We start from the raw sequence: 23624 nt of genomic DNA on the forward strand, positions 1-23624 counted from the left end.
GGGTAACATTGACGGAAACCAATCGACAATTACGCTTTGACAGTTTTCGCAAGCTTCTCCTCTCGATCTCCTCCGCCTCTCGGAGCCCTCTCTATCCTCTCGACTAGGCATATAAGCCCGCCAAATTCAATTACCAGATGAGCTCGGCTTTACTTCCAGGATACAAGGAGATACGTGGTACATTGTACGTTACCCCCGCAAGCCACTCGTGTCAAAGTTTGTCGCGCCTTGCCGCGCGCCTCGATACAAAAAAGTATGGAAAACATAATATGATTTCGCGAGGAGATGATCCAATGATGAGGGTGCCTGCACGCGCCCATTTCATCTTGTCGCGCAACGCGGGAGTCAAGCTGGTACTGTTTTCGAGTTTCCTTTCAATTGACGATGATTCCCTTCGACACTAAAACGCCCCGGCTCTTGTTTCCACTTCAATTCATTTATATATTAAGTTCCAAATCGACAGCCTTGATTTTTCACTTAGATAGAACTTTGAATAGTTTTCCTTGGAATTTTCCTCTTGTTATACAATTTGGCTCGCGTCCATAGAGCGATACAACCAGCTCGTATCGGTTTTGTTGATGGTATACTTGGTGTAACAATTGTTAATAAGTAACAATACGGTCAGTTAAAGTTCAACTATTTTCCGTTTGAGTAAGGTTAACTTACGCGTGGGATAAATCAGAATTTTTATATGTAAATGTTTATGTCATAAAATTATCGTGAATATGAATTAGTGAGAGAAGTTTCGAAGAAATTTTTCTCTAATCCAAAATGTATTAAAATATTAAGGGTAACTTATGTAAATACCATTCAGTTTTTATGTAAAACTTGCTAATATTGTGGTATAGACTAGCTAGTTTAAAAATCAATCACTTCAAGTTCATTACTTAAGGGTTTTTGGTTAAATATCCTTGGTCTATTTATCTCGATCCCTACATACCGTTTAAAAAACGATAACCGGTTCTGTTAATTAGTTTTCTCTTTAAGGATAAGATGGAGTAACTAATTTTGTCGAGGTATATACGTTATATAGGCGAGACTAACTTTATCGGAAGCTTGGGGCGGAATTTGCCTACAAGTATCCTGGACGGAGACGCGTGATCTATAGGCAGGGATTCGCAGCTCGCGCCTCTTCCTGTATTCAGGCCTTGTCAAGCTTCGAAGGATGAATTGGGCATTAAGGTGGCAACGAGAGATAGCCGTTATCTTACTTATTAGGAATTCGCTCTTTCCCCGCATTATACCGTATTAATTCCGTTGACGCGAATATAGCGCACGTTATTGTGTATAGTCTGTGGCGCGCGCTTGGTCGGTCCATATCCGTAATTGTTTCGCAGTTTCCTCCGAAAGCTGGTGACGATTAATCTTGAGAATCACTAATTAGGAGAAAACAATACCGTCCCGTTCCCCCTCCCTCTTTGTCCTTCTTTCCTCCCCTCCCCGTCTTGTTCGATCATGGGGAGAGCCCCATTCAAACCCCCTTCTCTGGCATCTCCACCTACTTCGGTTAACTGATATAAAAGCCCTAATTATTCAGAACGAATAGTATAGTTATCCCTCCAGCCCATACCATTCTCTCCATAACCCTCATGAATTTACTATAATATATCAATGAATATTGATAAAACTATTAGAGGTCTAAAAAGACTTATAGCTCGAAATAGGATAAAAGTTATCCAAATAATTTTTTTTTAAAAATAAAAGACTGTTAAGATTTATAAGTTATAACGTAACGCTAACAGAAAATGCTGATTTACTCTATATAAGATGTTTGTTGATTTTTATTAATATTCAAGGAGAAACTTAATTGTTCATGGTGGTATCACTGTTATGGCTTGAAATCCTTTTGAATTTGTATGGAAATTTGGAACTAACTATACGGAGGGAGCTGCACGGAGTTTTGGGCGCTTTCTTGGGGTTTTCAGTTGTTCATCATTTGTCTTCAGTTGTATTCGTGGCGTAGGAAGTCGAACGAGGGACGAACGAGCGATAAATATTCATTCTTATAAGGGATATTTGCAAATTATAAATTATTTTGGGGTTTTAGGGAATGTTGGGGAGTTTAGATTTTAGAGGATGCCTCCCTGATACGACGATATAAATTTCGATTTCTCGTTTCCTAATTGCTAATTTATAATCTCTTTACTTTGATGGTAGGAATGATTGGTATAGTGTTTATTTATCTTTATCAATATATTATAATCTTGCCTGATATAATATCGTAAATTGATCAAGACACTATTCATAAGCCGAAACTTTTAAAAAACTCTAGTACTGTTTACTTACCAAAATACTCTCCTTTCTCGGAAATCAAAATAAAGATAACTTCGTCTCCTAGACTTTCCCACCGTTGGGAATTATGGAAAATATCACAAGTTCATAAGATATGTTTCGTAAGATTGTCACTGGGTACTGAGAGTTTGTCATGAAGTGACGTAGGTCGTAGATTCTCGTAAAGTGACGCCTGTTGAGGCGCTGTCAAAGGCTTAAGACAGACTAAATAATAAAGATAGACTGCAAAACCTAGTGCAGCCAATTCCCTCGTCGTTCTCGAACTAACTCTCAGTAAGTCTCTAGCATTACGAAGTAAAGGTAGTGTCATACTTATGGAACATGTCTCACAAACTTATGGAAATATCAACTATAATATTTAATCCCAAAATGCAACGCTAAGATTTTTGAATCATATGCAAATTTTGCTCAAGACGCTGTTGATCATAAACGTACGCGTGTAGAGAAATTTAAACAAAGACTTCTTTAGTAGTAACACTAAAGCTAAGCTTCAAGAAGGAAAGACCTTATACCCGCCGGTAAAATCTCTATTTGAGATCTTCTGGCGTCTTCGATTCTCATTGTTCAGTTTGCTTCTTCACAGTAGTACTTAAAAATCTCTCTTTCATTACCGTGCTATCTTTTCTTTTTTCCTTCCTTCCTTCCGTTCTTTCTTTACTTCTTACTTTCTTGTCGATCGAGTTCATCGAAGCCTGTTGCCTTTTTTTAAAAAAACCTGTTTGGCAAACCGTAAATCTTGAGAGAGTTGGAGACACTTTGAAGTTTTCCGACATCGGAAAAAAAAGCGAACATCTTTAGATGTGTATATTGGTGTGGAGTAAATCTCAGGAATTCTTGACGAATTTAGATGAGTTTTGTGATGTTTATCTTGGACAGAAAAAGTAGAACTATAACATACTCAAAGGTTTCAACTGTAAATCTTTCAAAGTCTGACGTCCTAAAGTGGAGTTGTCAATATGGATTGGCGTGGAATGAATGCTATCTTTTTCTAATTTGCTCAAGCTCCGGTTATTGTAGCTTCAAATAAAGAGTAGTAGGGCTTAAACGTACAAGAAGGATTTCACTGTAAATTGAAAGCAGGCATGAGAGAACGCTAATCTTTTCGCTCCAAGTTAATTTTCTTTATTTTTCCTTAAGTAATTGGCCCTTAATTAAATTATGAATTAGGTTCTATGCGGGCAACTCTATACATACCATTGTTATACTGAATAGTAACAAGTATAAGGGTTTGTTTTCAGTAAAAGTCAATGTATGTATGTATGTATGTACTTACACACACGCTACGCGGTATTGTATGGTTGTAACACAATAGGGCCGAACTCGATAAACTTAATGGAGGTGCCCACGTTCCTTTAATTCGCTAATGTAGCGCGTAATGCGAGTTTCCCTTTTAGTTTAGATTCCCTTTTCTCTTCCTTATTCCCTTCTCACTCTATCGAGCTTCTTTTGTTTTTTCCTTCGCCGTTAAATAGGCCTAGCATCCCGCGATTCGGTGGTGGCCTTTTATTGGTAGTTGACCTCTTTCCAAAATGTAAACAACCGAAAATAGCTTTCCACATGCCTAATAAAATAGTCATAACTTTTTGATTAAAAACCATAAAGTAATATTGTAACCTATGATAAATAAAAAATCAACAAATAAACTGGCCGAAAGCTGAGCTATGAATTTAGACACCAAATAATTATTGTTCGTGTGTGTATATATTGTTCTTCATGCCGCGATAACTTCAATAGACCTTTTCGACGTAAGAAAGAGAGTAGGCAACCCTCAGTGTTGGGAGGTACTGGGTGTTGATACATTGCTGTCTCTGCGCACTCTCATGATACAAAGAGACTACAGCGCAGGCACCAAAAAGCGAGGTGGAAGGCAAAGTCTTACCCCTGTGTTACATCGAAATGGACTATTGCTTGCTTCAAATATTTTCCATCGTATTTGACATCGTTTTTCCTACACATTCGTCTTTTAAGAAAATCAAAATCTATTCTCTAAAATAAACTTTAGGTTAAATTATATATTAGGTCAAAATATGAAATGACCTTTTGTTTCAGGTGTGTCCTTATATTATTACGCTACCATAAAGTTACAAAAACGCCGGGGCACGCTCGCCGCTTATAAATAGATATAAAAAATAAGTATTATGGTATGTATAATATACTTAGAAAAACAAAAAAGATTGCAATCTTAGATGGAACCGAAATTCCTAAAGAAAAAACCATTTTTCTATGAGAATTTCGGTTACCTCGTAAGATTGCAACGACTATATACGTGGGTAGGCATGACTTTCGGTAAAATAAAAAAGAATCTTATATAGGTGCGTAAAACTTTCCCTCTCTTCCTAAGATTCTAAAAATAATCAGGTATGGCATAGCCATAAAAGAATACATGTATAACTTTCAACTTTTTCTTCTTTTTTCGCCACCAAGTCCCTAAAGGTAGCGGCTGTGTAGAAACTAAGCCTAACCGAGGCCTAACAATGAAAAGAACCCGACAAAGTGGAAAACCGAGGGTTAAGCCTTGGTTCATACTTTCTTACGTACGTTCTTCTTACTCCCTAGCGATAGGCTACATACACGGTATACATGTACCACTAAAAAGATAAGGAAAAAATCATAAATCGGAGATGGTAAAAAGTAACTTGATCTAGAGTTATATAGAAACCAGATTTCTTTCAAACCACCAAAATATTTTTGAGGTGCGATGCGAAGAAAGTTGAAGTGAAAGTAAATTAAAACCAAAATTATCAAATGAAATTTCATAGAGGAAAGGCGTTTAATTATATATAGAAAAAGACTCGGTTAGGCTTAGCGACTATTTCCTACCTTTTAAACTTTTAAAGTAAAAACAGTAGAAGACAGATTCTGAAAGCCTGAAATTAGTCTGTAGTAGTAGCCATTAATATTAATTGGCTTTTAAAAGGAATCTTTCAACGGATGATAAAATATTCAACGCGCGCTGTCTCTAAAACTATTCCTTCGAACCTTAATTTAAAATGATAAATTAATTACGTGCGAGTTTGATTTTCTCCATTTAGCCCATAGTTTAGAAAATGTGAAACTTACGTTTTTCCAATGACGTAGTTGCCGTAAAATGAAACCGTAACGAGTGATGGGTGACCTTTTCCTTAATGAAAAGGGAATGTAGGCGTTTCTTTCACCACTAAAAGTCCATTAAGAGGACATCGTATCTCGAAGTGAATTTTCCAAGAGAACTAGTATAGTAAAGGGGTATCCTTCCTACGCGTAGCTAAGCCTAATGGTCCGAAATGTAATCGTCTGTCGTCCGCAGACCCAGTCAGTTTTCAGACCTTCGACCATTTGTTGCGCGCAAGCTTTCTTATTTTTCTCATACCCAACATCGATGAATGGTAAAAATTCATCCACGAATGCGACAATTATTAGCACTCGACACTAATACGTCTTTACTCGTTTCGGTATGGAATCCTTTCTAGAAATTATAATAAGAAGATCAATATTCTTGCCAGTTCTGATTTTATTCTTGCAACAATACACGCACGCCCTTTTCAAATTTTTGAAAAGCGATAATGAAGTTTTGGCGGCTGGCTAATGTTGCATTTTTTTTTTGTTAGTTGCCTAATTCCCTCGAAATCTAATGAGGCTTTCGGTAAAGGCTTACCTAGATCAATAATTATGTTAATACCCGGCCTTGCGTCTATTAATTTCATTTTAATTGTTTATTTTAAGAGTTTAATAAACATTATTTATAGTGACGTGCCTGTAAGTAGGCTGACCAGAACTTCGTCATGCGTAAAGGCATCTTTTTGGAGACGGATTAACAGTTTTATTAGATTGCAAAACCAGGTGATACAAATTTATAAGCGATAAAACGTTGCTAAAGCACAAAATCATATAAAAGTTAATTAATACGCTTATAGGATATGAGATCAGCATGGTCTGTATCACTTATAAATTTATAATCAGCAATTTACCGTAAAACGTATGAAATGTATCTACATCTTCATTAGCAATTTAAGATACAACATTCGAACAACGCTAATTGAATTCTCAACTTTAGGCCAAAAATATATATCTAATTGGACGTCGTAATAGCTTTTTGTTCCGATGCCGCTGCTATTTGTAAGCTATCCAAAAAACCCGAGCTTTTAGGTATGCTCTGTAAAATTAGGTATTGTTTAGAGATACACCATATGAATGATTAAATTCGATTGCCTAAACCATTCTGTTTGATTCCTTTTTAGGCTTACTAGCCCTCAGATAGTTAGTTCTTCGCTCTAATAAAAGTTCCAATTAAAATTATTTGAATTATTAATGTTGTTTCTCTTTAATATAAAATAACAGAATTACAAATAAAAGGTAACGTTTCCTTTAAATTAAATTGCAAAGTTTTGACTCTAGTTTGCATCTTCATTTAATAAATAAATCGGAAATTTAGTTTAATAATTAAATCTCCGTTTTATTCTAGAATTACTTTTGAAAATTAAATAAAAATAAAATCTCAGCTTTGTAATTAAAAATGTATAGCAACCCTTTTTTATTTTTCATTACTTAAATCGTTAGTCATTTAATATTTATTAAATCTTTTGAACTACTAAAAAGTTATAATTAAAAAGAGATAAAAATTTATGGAAGAAAACTAAGAAACATTTACGAACTTTCCTCATTATCTTCATAACGATAATTCTCTTTAATTGTTTAGTGCAATTTTTGAACTTTGAACCTTCCCCCGTATACTTTCAAATTATCCGTCCACCACATTCACTTTTCCATTCCTTTAATTAAAAATTTAACAAAGTAACTTTATAACTAAGACATAAAAAATTGCGCGGGAAAAAACATAGGTGGTTTTAATTTTGTAAAGTGCATGCAGTGGGAACCCCAACTCTTGTGGTCTATATTAGCTTAGCATCTTGCTACCATCAGAAATATAGCGGAAGGAAGCGTGCAATAAACTTAAATTACATAAAATTACCATCTAATTTATGGCGATTTTTAATGTGCTAAGGTGATATAGAAACTCCGTGAGAAAAGCAAAGGGTAAAAACTTCTGTTTTGCAGATTTTTTGAAGTTAAAAAATAAAATTAAGTTAGCTTGTTTCAAAATTTAATTACGCTTGCTCCTGACAAGGATAAATGGAAATGAAAAATTTATTATAATCTGTCTACTGTCTCAAATGAGAAATATACCGTCACTTGGCGCCCTCTAAGCTTTTATTAAAGATATGTTCTGGTTTCAAAGACCTTTTCTACTCATACTTGGGTAGAATAGACTATAGGTAAAAAAATATAATACAACAATGTAGGGGCAGAAATAGTTTCAACTATTTTCGGATATAATAATTGTCCATTTATCATCGGTCGGGTTAAACTTACTTTTACGCGATATGGTCTATTTATAACAGCACCGGTCATATCTGATCAGTAGACCCTATCCAATTACAGACCAAAGAAATATATTGAATGAAATATCGTAGTATGTCCGGGTGTTACGTATAGGTCTAATAAAAAAAGAAACACCTTGACTTCTTGAGTAAGAAAAATTGAAAAACCCAAACACAGTGCCGTGTAATATATTTTCTTCAGCCTGTCAGTTGACATCTCGTCTGGACGTTTAACACGATTGCTTGGTTTGGTCTTCCTTACCATCCTAAGGAACCTAGACGAGTGAAAAATCGAGCCAAAAGTTTCGTCCCTTCTAAATTGATAAATATGTTTTCCTATTTTAGACGCTACGTATATTTTTTTCATCGCCTAAAAAAAGCGAACAATCTTTTAACAATTTCCTTCACCTTTTTTTATTTGAAACAGAGTTGGCTATCTCGATGACGGCGGTAGCTGGTGGCAAGGTTCTTTTGCCATGCAATATTACGCCTCCGAGCGCGGACGACGACGTGGCGCTAATACTTTGGTACAAAGACGAGTCCAAGTCGCCACTGTACAGTATTGATGGTAGAAGAAGCAGTATTCATAGAGCTCATCGGTTCGTGGCTGAATCTTTGAGGGAAAGGGCCTTTCTGGACACTGCTGTTCATCCGGCCATACTGCAAATAGAGGAATTGGTCGAGAAGGACGAAGGAGTCTACAGATGTAGGGTTGACTTCAAGAAAGCCAGAACGAGAAATTCTGATATCATTCTTAACATATTAGGTAAGTCATGGTACCATGAAGGATTTAGTTCATTCATAGTTAACAGACTAGGAGGATTCATACCATTTACACAGGTAGGCCAGGCTTCAGGTTTTACTCAGGGACGCCAGACTTCAGGTTTTACACAGGGTGGCCAGACTCCCTGGTGGGGTCAAAATCCAGGCCTTCTTGTAACTGGTATGAATCCTTCTAGTCTGAAAACTATGTATATCGAGTGTTTGAAAAACCTTTCACTTCGTGCTGTTTTGAAACAACCAAAGGAAAATTAAAAGCTGTTGTTTTCACTAGGCATTTAAGTTTAATGTTAAATACGTGATATTTTTCTTGAACCATAATGGGTTGTTACAGTTACTTAGGCCTAACTGTTTTGTAAGAAAAGTACTAAATTATTCCGAAATACAGGAAATAAATTGGTCTTAATGAAGCACGCTATACAGTTGTACTCCCAAAATATGATTGAATACATTTAAGAAAACGCCAGTAAACGAGATCTTAGAAGTTTCTGGCTCTTTCTTGTGTGCAGAATTAATATAACGCCCCTTTACACTCCCTACAATTTTTCCGTTGCATTAATAATATAAAAAAGGAAAGAGCTAGGCCTACCTCTTTTGGGATTTTCTTGATAAGGTTGCAACGAGTACTACGCACCTCAATGTGATGTGTTAATCCGCCTAGGCATTCGGTATATTGCAAACTGTATAGAGTATTGCTATCGTTTAATAATGCAAGGAAAGGTGAAGCCTTGGACTAACTAAATAAAGAGTTCCATTTAAAACCAAAAAACTAACTTGATACTGTTTCAGTTAAGACTGAAGAGTCTTTGAGGAATGGACCCACCCTTGATAATTACTCTTTAGGCATTGCGGGGTTAAAGGGTCTTCGTGCCGGTATTTAGATTACTTTCTTCGTCTCGTTAATCTTTAATAGCCTTCAATTCGAAACCGCACCTTACGCCTTGCCCCTTGTAATCCTTACTTCCCGAGTCGCTCGTTCTTTACCAACCAACAAACGGTGCAGTCAGTATAGAATACGTTTTCCAGATCCTTTCTCTTATACAGAATTCATTTACTGGTTTTTAATCCGTTGGAATCTTAAAGATTACTGGCTTACTGAGCTGTGTGCATTCAACCGGGTTGGAATAGGTATTTCAATAAGATAATAATAGGTCACATTTCATGGACAGATAATATTAATCGAGTAATTTTAGTTCTTATGTTGAGAAGATATGCGCTGTGAATTAGTGCATAGTTTCCATTTCCCTCTCAGGAATTTTAATAAAGGTCTATTTAGCTCTATGATCCATATATGGCATGATGATCTTGTTTATTTAGTACTTCATCCCAGTTTCTTTAGTAATTAGTTTTTTTTATTCGACTTTCTTGATGTTTACGAAAGTAACGGCGCGGAATAAATTGTTTACGAAGCAAATATACAAGATTGCCTTCGTTTTTAGTGAATCTCCCGTCTGTAAATAGGAAGCAAGGAGGGATATGGTGATTGATCTATAGACTCTACCGTTCTCTATATACTCCTCTTTTTAACTGTACCTCTTAATCTTTAGCCCCGTCTTAAGACATAATCTATTAAGATGAAGCCATCAAACTCGCTTGCTTCTAAAATTTTAATTCCCCTTTATCCCTTACAAATATATTAAGATGAAAGAAAACGTGGTCTCCCAGGGATTGTTTTTATCATAAAGCTTATTAATTTTTTAATATATATCAATTTAGCCCTCAGTAAATTACATTGTATTAGATGTTTATAAACTGAGATAATAGGGGGTGACGCGATGAATCTAAACTAGAATGTATTTGTTTATTGTTATTTAAACTGTTACAATTAATTCAAGTTATAACTTGGACCAACACATCAACGATGCATACGCAATGCTGGTATGTGTAAAATAGACACGAGGTTTGAATGAGTTAGGTTTAGCATAAAGGTATTTTGGGATATGGTCAGTTAACCATCAGATCGATGTCCGCCCACTGTAACGAGTTTTGGAGTGGTCAACCAACGAATGAGGGTGGGCATCGAACTCGGACGCTAAATGAAGCGTTCATGATGGGATAGACTGAAGTTTTATGACCTTGTTCAATACTTATTGGGCGACGAGGTTTCAACGCTCTTGTTTTAGTATAGTTCCTCGCTTTTCTGTTTAACAGTCCCGCCAAAGAAACCGATTATCATGGACACCAATGGCGAGATTTTGCAAAGCCTGATTGGTCCGTTCAACGAAGGAGATCCTCTAGTACTTATCTGTGACGCTGAAGGAGGTAAGACTACATTTTCAATTTTCGTACATTATGTTTAGTTTGGAAATATACAGTTTTAAATATTTTCGCGTTAAACTGCCTAATTATCATTCAAGGAGCTTTGACAAACGTCATTAAAATGGCTCATTTATTACCAATGTAAATTTAAATTTTATGAAATACAATAGATAAAGGGTTGAAATGTTTTAGACTTGGAACAGGTGGTCGAAGTAGTCACTACTACGGATATACCATCAAATGTTTGTGAAAACTTAAATTAATATTGTCCACACCTCTATCGCGTTTTCAAACATATTACGAGCAGTTTTTGGAAAACTTTCTTTTCAATATGAATCTAAATTCATAGCAAAGATGATTTCGCTTAAGCTTAACCCGGTCCGACAAAGATTTTGATAGCCAGTTTATGGTCCTTGTCTTTAAGAACCCCGAAACTATTTTGCCATTATCCGAACCCTTTCTTGTTCAACAAGCAAATCCCTCTGTATAATTTTTTAAAGTTTAGCTACAACTAACGGTAGGGAGTTGAGTTGATCCACCCCGACTCTGTGTCTTGTATTTCTGGAGGAAGGCGTTAATCGCGAAATTAATTTCGGGGAAGTCGTGTTTTACCCTTAATCCCTGGAGAAGGCAATCCTCGTTTTATGGTCTCTATGTTGGCGCGGAGGTATCCGTGTCTCCGGTTCGTTTTTGTAGTAGTTGGGTATTAAGGCCGGCTCAGTAGGCGACTGACTGATCCTCGACTTTGGCTTTTACGATATACTCTTCAGCGAATGCGCGTAAGACAGGAAGGCAGAGCCGTGAAATTTAACGCTTGATAATAGCCCGACTCGTCCTTTTAATCTCGCCCGAAACACGCGGGCGGGGAACTGGGGCGGACGCCCTACCTTACCGCTTTATACCGCGATCCTTCTCTTTAATAAACGGGTGGGCTACGTATAAGTTACCTCCGAGGGGGTAACTACTCGCAGTCTCGGATTGAAACCATTGGCTAAGCCCAAAGCCCAACTGACACGTAGAATCCCTCGGTTCGTAGAAGCTCGGGGACCCTTGGACGCATTGTTCCAATCGTGTCTAATATGTAATACGGTACTGGCTAAACTTGTCAAGTCATGTTTGTAAGTCCTGATTTTGATAGTGGCAAGCCCGAAGTATTTGTAATCTTATTCTAATTGAATCAGATTGATGGTAGTCTGTAATTCATGACCTACAAGCTCCTGAATATTCTAATTTATTGATTATGTCTCAGGAACAATGTCAATTCTCTGTAATAGTCCATTGTTTAAAGCCAGTTCGTGTATAGCAAAGGACCAATGACATCTCCCAGTGCGTTCTGGTCACGTGGTTCCGAGTTACCTGGCTTTTGAGAATGGACTACTTCTATAGGTTTCCCTCGATGGCTTACATGTTAAGTTGTTGACCCCTCGATTGTCTTAACTTTCTGTTTATATAGGAAAACCAGCCCCCAGCGTGACCTGGTGGAGGGAATCTGTACTTTTGGACGACACCTTCGAAACGACCCTCCACGGAGTTGTCAGGAACGAACTAGCCATTCCCAATCTGAAGCGGAGCGACCTGATGGCCGTCTTCACTTGCCAAGCAACCAATAATAACATTTCCGTGCCTTCTTCCTCCGCCGTCACCGTCGACATGAACTGTAAGTACCGTATCTCCCTTGACCTTCTCTTAACGTAAGGATTCCGATCTCTTTGCTATTGGTAACACTGTCGGGCGTTGAGGGATAGAAGTATGGTGCATGGCGAGTCGCGTTCGTGGCTATCCATCCGGAACCTAGCGTCGCGAGCGACTTCAAAGTCAGCTAGGGATGACCGAGGCTTAGCGTTTCGACTTAAGAGTTGTAAAGGGGAACTTTGCCCCTCTCAAGAGGCGAGATATCTTCGGATTTATGGCTTAGAATGACCAGATACGTGTGAAATACGCCATCTTGAGAGATATTCTCGCCTTCCACAGTCTAGACTATAGCTTTCTTTAAAGATCCTTTCTCAAAACCCTGTCAAGACGATTTTCTGGTTTCGACTCTCCGGAAAATATTAATGGTACTCTTGGTACCTTTCAGGAACCTGAGATACTATTACGACGTGTTCTTTAAAGATAGTCAATTCTAGCAGAAAGCTTTGGATCGGGTTTTAAACTTAACGAATGTTAAGTTTATTCAATTCCTTCATGAATATTTAATTCCTAGTGTTCTAATAAAGATCTTGGGCTTAAATGTGATAATTTAACATCCAATAAATTAACTTAAATAAGCGTATATTTGCGAGTGAAAAGTTATTTCATCTTTTACTCCTCCGATAAGTGACGCGATTCGGATATTTTAGAAAATCTATTATAATTATCTCGTGTAAGCGACTCCTTAAAAATCATTAAAAATTCCATTTAATTGAAAATGGCTTAAATGATCCCATTAGCAATTAGAACAGGGTTCAATTTTAAGTCGCGCGTAGTTGCAGGCTATTTCGCGAAGGAATTAAATAGGAAATCTGCATTTAAAGGACTCGACTGGCAAAATGAATAGGGAAATTGTAATTAAATATAATGAATCTTTCCAATGCCCAAAACGTGAGAAAGTTAACAAATCGAGTCTTAACTAAGAATAAGCTTAGAAAACGTGGGAAAAAATAATAATTTGCCGTGTCTAATTCGGTTTTGTCCAGGATTTTTGGTGCCGTGGATTCATTACCCTTAGTTCGTTCTACGCTTAGATTACAACACGTTTAAAGGTCACTCAATATGTTGTAAGATTTAAGCACTGAAGTATACTAAACCGAAGCTTCAAAGTCTTATACTTCTCCATTTTTTCCATCCTATCATTTATACGCGAATGCGAGCAGCAATCTTCGGTTTAACGTAGTTCCGTCTCTGGTTTCTTACTTGTTGAATATTGAGAGTGAGACCATCTTTATCGGGCTCAAATTGCTAACCCTAAATTGAGCGAACGACAAAAAATCCAGTTCGGACTCCACCCAAATTGAGGAAAGGAAGAACATGGGTAATTTTTTTCCTTCACGTTACGTACTTTCGTGCAAGACTCTGGGACGGGGAAGAAATGTTTTCATTGTTATAATGATCCTTAATTATCACATCTACTAAGCCTGAAGACCAGATCTGGAATACGCATTTTTCAAAAGAATTTTTCATCGAAAATTGGTCAGGGATACAGAAAATAGAACAGGAGCAATTTTGGAAGACGGGGACCTGAGCTATCATTTATTGATTAAACGATTACCGTGCGCTTACAATATTTCTATAGAGAAAGGTTTTTGTATTCTGAATTGTATACCACGCTAGATATATAAGTATACCAATTTAAGTTCAATGGAAATCTTATTTTATAAAATACAAGTGTTCAATTTATAAAAATTATGTCGCTATAGTTTCTGTTTAACCGTGTAAAATGTGAAATGATAGTACGTGTGGTATGGTACTGTACATCAGGCATTTAAAATTTAGTTTAATGGTACTTAATGTGACTTTTTTCGTTTAATAATGTTTCTCGTGATATAATCTAGCGTTTTATATTTCCATTTAATTCAATATGGTATAATATCTGCCTCTCCTCGTTTCTAGAAATTTTACAGTTAAACTTGGTTAAAGAGGGACGATAAACTAAAGACTTATGCATATCCGATAGTTTCATATATTTTTTAAACCCGAGCCGGTAAGACCTATAGGGTTTGGTAATTTTCCGCGAGTTTCCTTTGGTGGGTAAAGTAGATAAGAGTCATCGCTAGCACCGAATTTCCCGCGAAAAAGGGCCGCAAAAGAGAAAAAATGAGAAAATAACGACGTGGAATTTTCAAGCTCATCTCGCTATCCCCACCCATAGCATCCCTGGGATAAAAAATCTAGCTCTTCACTTTTCTCTCTTCGTACTCTTCTCTCATCAAATAAACGGGGAAAGTATCCTAACTTTTTAAACCCATTAAAGTAAATGTTTTAAGGTTTATTATAAGGATATTTAGTAGTTTAAATTATTTATTTTGTTGGAGTAATATTTTATATTATTTTCAAAAGATGTACACATTATTTAATAAAGAAATAAAAATTTTCGTGTTAAGAGATAAGCCTTTTTCAATGTGAGATTCAATGTAAGAAGTTGAAAGCTTTACCTCAAGTTTAATAAATATGGAGAAATTCAGGGGGGATTTTGAATTTGGGGTTAACCAACTTGTTTTCTTGGACTCCCATCTCTAATCCCCTTTACGTTCAAAATATCTCCGCGTTGCTGGGGCGCAATTTTCCAGAGAGAATCAATTATTATTAAGGGCTAGACTCGCTCACTCAGCTCTACCGGCTTCTCTTTTGTCAGAAAACTTTCCTGGATGTTTAAATGATGTTTGCAGATTGATTTTGAGTCCCTTAATTATGTAATATAAGACTAGCCCCGAATTTTGAACTCTCATCTATTCCAAGCAACTGGTTTCTCGACCCCTTTAGGAGAAATATACGAAATCAAATTAAATAGAGCGTTGAACTGAGTGAGATCTTTATGAAAAAAAAAACGTTTTAAATTACTCGAAAAGTCAGTGAAATATTCTTCGACTCTTGATAATTCAAACCGTATTAACTTCGGTATTTGACACCAATCAAAATTATGCCTAATTTAGCTATATATTAAATTTTATCCTCGTATATAAAAGAGTCCCGTTTTAAACTCAAATTTTAAATTCTTATGAACATGGAAATATTATTCTGCATTTACCGAATACATGGCAAAGTATATACGGATAAAAATATATGACTCAGGCCTTTTTACGCTCGAGTTTCTCCACATTTTATATTTAAAAGACTGACCAAATATTGAAGAACTGCCACTGCTTGCTAACTGTCAACTGATAATGTCTATTTATTAAATTGCCTCGGTTTTTATATAGATTTCTTCGATACAAAAAAACAAGATTAAAGAAGACTATAGCTACTGATAAAAGGTACAATTTTTCTAAGTCAATTTTTTGCCTAATATCAAATTTTAAGTTGTAAGAGGCTTAACCGCCAACTTCCACATACCCTTTTCAAAATTATTAGAGTTAAGTTACGGGCTTTAATTCCTAGTTGAACTGGACCAAAATCTTTACGCTAAATTAAACTTGGCGCTCTTTCATATAATACGGTACGTTCTCGAATTAATAGACTATCCTCCCAATGACAATAATATTATTATGAAGCGAGGATAAGCAGCCCTTTACTCTCGTATAATCATTATTATTTTCCGAGGAAAATGCGAGTTTTCAAAACGAATTATCTTAACATCTTTTGAAGTTAAATGACAATTTAAACAATGGACGGTGCAGCCCGGCGAAGAGGTATTAGGCCATTCCTCGGGAACAAAGGATTCGTACCAACCTCTAAGAGGTCTGCCAACTCCTACGTTCATAAGGTACATTAATCTAAAGTTATACAGGGTGTTTCGAATAAATGAAGGTGGATGTTCCTTGGACGATTTAGAGTCGAAAACGTAAGCTAATTAAATATTATTAGCTTTGGGCGAAATTTAGTTTCAAATCAACAATTTGCGCTTAAAAGGGTTTTGAACTTTCGCGGCATTAGTGAGAAATTGTAGCAATCACGATTTACGTAGTATGTCCCATGGTTCGCGAGCGATACATTCATTTAAATTCCCTGTCCCGGAAACTCCGAGATAAGACGAACTAGGTTTAATAAACTAGAGATCTTTCATGACGATTCTCTCTAAAGGAAGGTATAGGGCATTTTTGAGTAAATACACAAACGTAGCCGAGCCTGAAATGTTGCGCAACTGTCCGTAGGGATTGTTCAAAAGCGTATGAGGGTGTAAAATTCCACGAGAGGAAAGAAATGCTAAGTTTTATGCACATTTCCAATCTCAGAGTCCAATAGACCATTTCGGAAATACATACAGAGAAACCGACACGCAGGGGCGAGGCCACCATTGGGGTATTATCACTCGCGCTGTCTCTCTAGCCTTCTTGACGAGAGAGAAAATACCCCAATGGTGGCCTCGCCCATGTATGTTGGTTTCTCTCTATGTTATTTCTGAAATGGTCTCCATGATTTTCAATGATTTTGCATGATTATATTTAACTTTTGACTAGTCTCAAATCCTTGATACATTTAATCCTCCTAGCTCCTCTCGGAAGTGGCGTAGTTAGGGAACAAATGGGGGGTGGGATGGTTGGGAGGAAGGCAAAGCGTTTTCTCCTTGATAAGATCCGCTTCCGTTTTGGGAAATGACCTCCGTCTCTTCGGAACTCCCGCGCCTTCTCATCTCCCTTCTCTTCTCGTTCCAAGACGAAGCCGGCTATCCTTTCCCGATAACTTTCTGACATTGATTTCCAGTACTATTCTCATACTAACCCCCTTCTCCCACGAGGCATCTAAGCTCGTTCTATAGTTCTCCCGCTTCTCTCCCTCTCTCGCACTCTCTTTCTCAAAAGATTCGATCTTTCGTCATAGCCTCTTTCGAAAGAATAAATTCCAAATATACTGAGAGAAGGGAAACGTTTTGCTTTTTTCTATAGGATTTATGATTTTTATTTTTTTCAGTCGATAACATGTACAAAGTTTTGATTGTTAAGGACTCGGCAACTACAGGAGTAAGCGAGGGAGTAACTCATATTCTTAACAAGGGAAAGGTTAAAAAATAATAGTTTAAGCTTACTGGTAAAGATGAATTTAAAACCAATAGATAGGTATTCTTTGCCCTTTCCTATTAAGAAAACTCGTATTATCTACTGAATGTATATAGCCACTATAAATTGACCAGAATATTGAAAACAAACCGTGGAATATTTCATCTGGTTTAAGGGTACGGTTTAAGATTTGAACTATAGAATAAGATTAATTTTTTATAGCGTTATTAATGAACCTTAAGAATCAAGGAAGTATTTTATGGAAAGGTGTTTCTATGGTGATTTTACATTCTTTTAAGTCGTCGCTCAGTTTACGATGTACCATCCATTACCATTACAGTGACCAGCACTATATCTTAGTTTGATTTTGCTTTTGAATGTCGGAAAAATTATACGTAATATGTTTAGCATTATCTAAAGTCTAAAGTACTCGTTGTCGGGCCCAAGAGACTGTGTTTGAAGCCTTGCCCTTGGAGTTCTATAGCTTTTAAATGAGAGTTTATGGGAAAATCATACTTGCGCGTTTTGTATTTCTTTTTAAAAGTTTCCACTTAAAAGTCTATCCGCAAATGTACTCTTAAACGCGACGGGTGTAAGTGGAATACGTAGAGCTTTGGGCGCTTTCGAAAGTTCTCTAAACGTCGCGGTGATATAGTGACATACATTACATGGTCTTTAATGAAAGCTTATCCGGAATTCATGACTCCCTTTTCGTTCTAGAATGAACAAGATTAGGGTGGTTTGAGGGGAAAGACGATGATTGTATCATTACTTCCGGTCTAGACGAGGAGGAGCTATTTCCAAAAAAGGGGTTTCTGTATCCTAGACAGTGCTGATAGAAATGTTTAAGAATTCCTGCATCGTCGCTATATACCGATATCACGTTTGGTATAGTTGGCTATCCATTGCGTTTTCACATCTGTATAAATATGCACTACAGCTGGTAGTAAAATAAGAAACGACAGATATAATGTAAGCATTCCCATGGAAATCTCCAATACCTTATCTTAATGTGTAGATATGACTACCGAAATCAAAATAATTGAACTAAAACACCTCCATTAGGAAGGGCGAATCGGTCCCTTAATCATTTCGACCCTTTGAATTGAAAATAGTCGTAAAATTGGTTTTTGTATGGAATGCCAACGACTATTTCTTTTCAACTTCCGAAGATAATCTGTGATGAGCATACTTCATTTATTACGCTTCTGATTTTACTAACTTATTTCGGTAGAAAGTGAAGTTGGTTTAAAAGTTAAATACCGAAGTTTGGAACGTTACTCTATGTCCTGTTATATTTTTTAGGCTTAAAAAGTTCACTTTTATTGCCAGGATGTTTTTACTAAATAACTATAAGTCTACATATTTTATGCTTGGAAGAACAACTATTTATCTGTGCCTAAACTTTAGTGGAAAAACTAGAAAGGTAAAATATATATAGGAAAGGGTTGCGTTTTTTTTTTCATTGGTGGAAGTGGCTAGGTGTTCTATCGTTATCGAAACAGCTGCAGTGTTTTACTTGTAAGTTGAAAAATCCTTCAACTTTAGCTAAAGTAAAAATAATAGGTTTTTGTTTAGATTTTTTTTTGTTTTTGTTTTTCGCTATCAAACTATTAGATATGGTTTAAAAGGTATGAGTTTTCGTTAGGCTACCTGATTTTTGAAAGTTTATTTTCGTGGAAACACCATACCTTCAATGATATTACTTTTTCTTTTGAGCTATCACGAAACGCAAAGAGAAATAAAATGAAAAATGCCCATAATCTTTTTCAGGCTCTAAAAATAAGTGGAAAAATAAATAAAAATTTTTTTGAGAGAGAGAGAATGGTTAGCTTCTTGGAAAGATAATTTGGAGCAGATAAGTCTGCTAAGAGTCAAACTTAGTGGAAATTGTCAAAGAGCATGGAGTCACTTTTACAGACGTTTAGATACAAAAAATCACATAATCGTATTTCCTTGTTTAAATTCAAATGTTCTGTTTTCGTTTCAGTTAAACCTCAGAATGTTCATATCGAGAACAAGCCAGATTCAATGTCAGCTGGGAAATCGGTTGATATCATTTGCCGTTCGAAAGGTTCGCGACCTCCAGCGCTGATTACGTGGTGGAAGGGCAGTAACAAAATGACGCGAACCAAAGACCGGATCTCGATTAACGGATACGTCACGACCAGCGTCTTGACACTCATTCCCAATAGTGATGATCACATGAAGTACTTGACTTGCCGCGCTGTCAATACTCTCATGCTTGGTGACGCCACGGAGGACGGATTCAAATTAGAAGTTCACTGCAAGTACCATTGTTGTTTTTTCTTGTATGTGAAATTGGAACTATATGCCTTGATCGTTTCTCCTTATTGCACAGCGCTGGAATGTTGTACAATTGACGTTAGAGATATTGTTCCAATTATAAATCTTGCGTAGTTGCTTTCATTTTTAAACAATTCACGCGGTTATTTCTTGTAACGATAAAATTTAGCCATTTCCCTAAAACTGATGTTTTCTACCATTTCATGATCCCTTTAGTCATATTCCTATAATTGTATCTTTTTCTTGGAACCTTTCTGCGCGATTCTATTGCTGGTCAAAGATCGTCAGAAAGGAACCGACAACTTTAAATTCTCAAAGGCCACGAGAATTTACAAAGCAATTACCAAGCCTTCCCAATCACGCTAAGCACCCCCAAGTTTTTATCTGGTATTCCTCGAAACTCCTCGATCTTTATCTTTAAGTGCCCCACCTGAATATTTTTACCGAGAGTTACCAAAAATACAGGTCATTGTGTATATATTGTATATGTTATAGTGTGTGTATATATATTGCCTATCGTTAAGTTGTAAATAGTATCTGTCATCCTTTGTGCGCGAATGAAAGTATTGGCCCGCCGTAATGGGTTCTAGAACGAAAAAGATCGGAAGGCACATGTGCGGGAACGATGTCGCCGAACTAAAATATAAGGTAACGAACCTTTGGCGCCATGTCCATCAAAGGACTTAAAAGCCGAGAGTAGCTATTCCCTCGTGGGAAAGCCCTACCTCGAAGTTCATGGTTAACGAAAAAGAAAGAACTTTAACCAGAGACCAGAACCTACCTTATCTACCTACGGAGAAGATGGTACCTTGTCGACTCCGCGCTAAAACTTAATGTCGGTTGAAGGCGAAAACCGCTAAGTCCTTTCGTTGGAGGGTAAACCTATAACCCTCACCAGCCAAAAAGGCTCGATAGCCGATACGGCTATTTCGCGATTGAATTTATCCGTCGCGTTGGGCGCCCGCCTCCTGACGTCATCAGATATTATTAATTCCGCATAATTCGAGCCGGACGAGCGAAAATTCTTGAACCGGACTCTCGCGATGCTGTGGTGTTTCGGACATCCGCCGCGAAAATGAACTACTGCCAAAAGGACACGTAACGTTGGCCGTTATTTAATTTTATTTTATTATTTCGTTAAATTTTTATGTTGATCCCAATCTATTGCGCATGATATTTGATTATTTGTTTTAGTGAAAAGGTCATGACCGAATTTAATTAATTTGCTATCGTTAATGAATTGGTGTTTAATAATGATTAAACGTGCTTTTGGTAACTCTCAATACTGTTTCTTATTATGAACCTATTCAAAATTCCCCTAGACAAACTGACCAAATCCTATTTAATTCAATTCTCCCCCTTTAACATGACCCGGACCAGCACTAATTTGTATAAACCTTTTTGTGGCGAAGTGTTATTTCCCAAATTCTCATACCTTTATTAATGGTACCCCAAAAATCGCTACATTCTCATTTAATAATATATGAAAATTATAATTTTCGGTTATAAAAAATTATAATTTCAAAGCATTTTTTTTTGGTATAAAATATAGAAAAATGGAAAACCAATAGCTAGGAAAATCTGGTAACTGCTTTATTTAGTAGCGTGTAAGTAGTAAGGAATTGAGAATTTTTGGAAGAGAGCCAATTTTCCAGACCAAAGCTTTCCATTCCAAGCTTGGAGAGTTTTTTTTTTTTTTTTTTTTTGGAAGCGAAAGATGATTTATGATTCAGTAAAGAAATCTAATTAAAAAGAATGGAGGATCAATGTTAGATTAGTCTCTTCCCCATTCCCACGGACACCCTACTCACAACCCCGCCCCCCCCTCTACCTCAAAATGTTCTAATATTCTTGTTAAACGACATAGAAGCATCTTCTTAAATTAAAGTCAAAACGAATTACTTTAAATGTCTTGGGATGAATAATTTGAAGTCATTGTCTTGGAATCAAAGCAATTTCGTATTACCCAAATTTGTTTACAGCTTGCAACTGATTTTCAATTTTAACTTCAAGTCTTCCTTTTTATCTAATTAACATATGTTTAATTTAAAATATCTCTTTTTTATTTCCATAGATATTCCACAATTGAACCTTCGATTAGGTAGTAAGTTGAACCAGGATTCTATCCAGGAGTCGAACGACGTGTATTTCGAGTGCAACATTCGGGCCAATCCTTGGGTGACCGAAATCGGCTGGAAGTTCGGAAACAAAGAGCTCCTAACAAACGTCACACACGGTATCATCGTCAGTAATCAGTCTTTGGTCCTCCAGAAGGTTACTCGGGCTCATCGTGGCTCTTATACGTGTACTGGAACCAATACAGAAGGACAAGGCGAAAGCAATCGGGTTTTCCTCAGAGTTCAATGTAAGTCCTTGTTACTTTAGTCTAGCGAAGTTTTTGACCATTTATTAGCTTCTGACAGTTCATTGCCGGATGTCGGTATTACAAAATGAAAAAGGGTGTATCTGAAAAAAAAATGTGATGGCTTTAATTCACTTTGACTTTGAATTCGATTTTCGACCGTTGTTCTTGTTTAGTGTTGTTGGAAAAATTATGTGAAATGAAGATAAATTGACAATGACGTTAGAAGATAAAAAACTTTGAATAATTTGAAGCCTAATTAAGAGTTTTTAACTTGTCAATTTCTTTTCTCTGGTATAATACGATTGGATCGGTTCATCACTGGCAAATTATCCCTCCTTTATTGAAGCGGTTTCTAAAATAAAGAAGAAGCCAGAATCTATGTTGAAAGAAGGACCCGCGATAAGAGGGGTGGAAGGGTGATAGCTAGTTGTACGAAGCTAACCGGAAATTGCCATTAGTTTCTTCCGGTATCGAGGTCGGTATTCGGAGACTCATCCATCACTAAAGACGGATGAAGAAAATGCGTATACCGTAAACGAGAGAAACATAACAGCGCGATACTTGCGTGGCCTCTTTAGCCCTACGAAATTGATTCCCTTAACCAGTTACTCGTTCCCTGGCTAGGTTTCCGCGTTACTGAAAAGAGATTAGAAAAATTGTTAAACTTACTTATAATAATACAAAATTTTAGTTTAAACTTTTTGGTAATAATCAAGCGAGTGTTGCATCTTTTTTAGATACACCAGTGTGTAAAAGTAACCAAAAGACCGTATACGGCGTAGCTCGTCACGAATCTGTCAAAGTGTACTGTGAAGTCGACGCGGATCCCGAAGACACGACATTCCGATGGGAATTCAACAATACCATCGAAACTACGGATGTTATTCGAGCAGTTAGCGACGGTAGTCAAAGCATCGCGACGTACATACCGCGATCCGAAAACGATTACGGGACGTTGTTGTGTTGGGCGCGCAACGCGGTAGGCATGCAACAAGAACCTTGCGTCTATTCTATTATACCGGCTGGACCACCAGATCCACCGGAAAACTGCACTTTCACCAACAAAACTGAGACATCCTTGGCCCTAGAGTGCGTCGAAGGCTACGACGGTGGACTGCCGCAGTTCTTTGTCATGGAAGTCCATGATTCCGGGCAGCATCGTGTACGAGCCAATGTCTCGACGGACGTACCCGTCATGTCCGCTCAGGGGCTTCCCGCCGGTACAAGTTTCGTCCTGGTCGTTTATTCGGTCAATATCAAGGGCCGAAGTCAGTCCGTCATATTGAGAGCTTCCACCATACCAGCCCCAGTTAGACATACGCAAAGAGGTGAAGAATCTTCCAATTTATATATCAAAGCCGGCGGTACAAATTGAACATCATCTGTTTTAATGGTTTTTTAGAAGCCATGTGGCAGTTCAACATGAGCCCGGTGTTGCTAGTCTTAATAGGAGTTGTACTTCTCTTGGTTTTTCTGGCCATACTTATTGTTGCCATCATGAAGGAGAAGTCGCGACGGGGAAAACTAAACGTCGAAACGCGTAAGTTATGAAACTAACGCATTCGACGCGAAACTTTTAAACGACTAGCGAGATAAGACTTAATCCGTTTAACGCCCGAATAATCTTCAAATCTT

The 23624-nt window shown here is 37.1% G+C and overlaps 1 protein-coding gene and 3 long non-coding RNA genes across 6 annotated transcripts in view; 1 reads left to right on the plus strand and 3 right to left on the minus strand.

Moving 5' to 3' along the window:
* Positions 1–23624, plus strand: part of LOC149661373 (neural cell adhesion molecule 2-like) — a 107208-nt gene that overhangs the window by 81533 nt on the left and 2051 nt on the right. Inside the window, exons 1-8 of one of the 2 annotated variants that reach the window (XM_089842884.1) lie at positions 7841–7965; positions 8059–8415; positions 10581–10691; positions 12142–12345; positions 19308–19604; positions 21699–21989; positions 22727–23317; positions 23392–23529. In XM_089842884.1, coding sequence (XP_089699010.1) covers positions 8091–8415; positions 10581–10691; positions 12142–12345; positions 19308–19604; positions 21699–21989; positions 22727–23317; positions 23392–23529 — 1957 coding nt within the window. In that variant the 5' untranslated portion in view covers positions 7841–7965; positions 8059–8090. Of the gene's footprint in view, positions 1–7840; positions 7966–8058; positions 8416–10580; positions 10692–12141; positions 12346–19307; positions 19605–21698; positions 21990–22726; positions 23318–23391; positions 23530–23624 lie in introns of those variants that run through there. The other variant, XM_089842883.1, reaches the window with a different exon arrangement.
* Positions 6565–8164, minus strand: LOC149661375 (uncharacterized). Its single transcript, XR_016368858.1, has 4 exons — positions 8058–8164; positions 7786–7963; positions 7642–7696; positions 6565–7040 (listed from the first exon to the last, which is right to left on the minus strand). It is a non-coding gene; the product is annotated as an uncharacterized LOC149661375 (long non-coding RNA).
* On the minus strand, positions 8174–9419 carry LOC149661376 (uncharacterized). The gene is made up of 3 exons (XR_016368857.1): positions 9204–9419; positions 9019–9109; positions 8174–8309 (listed from the first exon to the last, which is right to left on the minus strand). It is a non-coding gene; the product is annotated as an uncharacterized LOC149661376 (long non-coding RNA).
* On the minus strand, positions 19571–21853 carry LOC149661377 (uncharacterized). Of its 2 annotated transcripts, none has more exons than XR_016368860.1 (3): positions 21716–21853; positions 21527–21650; positions 19571–19681 (listed from the first exon to the last, which is right to left on the minus strand). It is a non-coding gene; the product is annotated as an uncharacterized LOC149661377 (long non-coding RNA). The 2 variants fall into 2 exon arrangements; XR_016368859.1 differs by lacking the exon at positions 19571–19681 and adding an exon at positions 20833–21366.

Source organism: Phalangium opilio, unplaced genomic scaffold (assembly GCF_054372755.1).
Source record: "Phalangium opilio isolate 3A_F unplaced genomic scaffold, DU_Popi_V2 ptg000070l_1, whole genome shotgun sequence".
NCBI lineage: Eukaryota > Metazoa > Arthropoda > Arachnida > Opiliones > Phalangiidae > Phalangium > Phalangium opilio.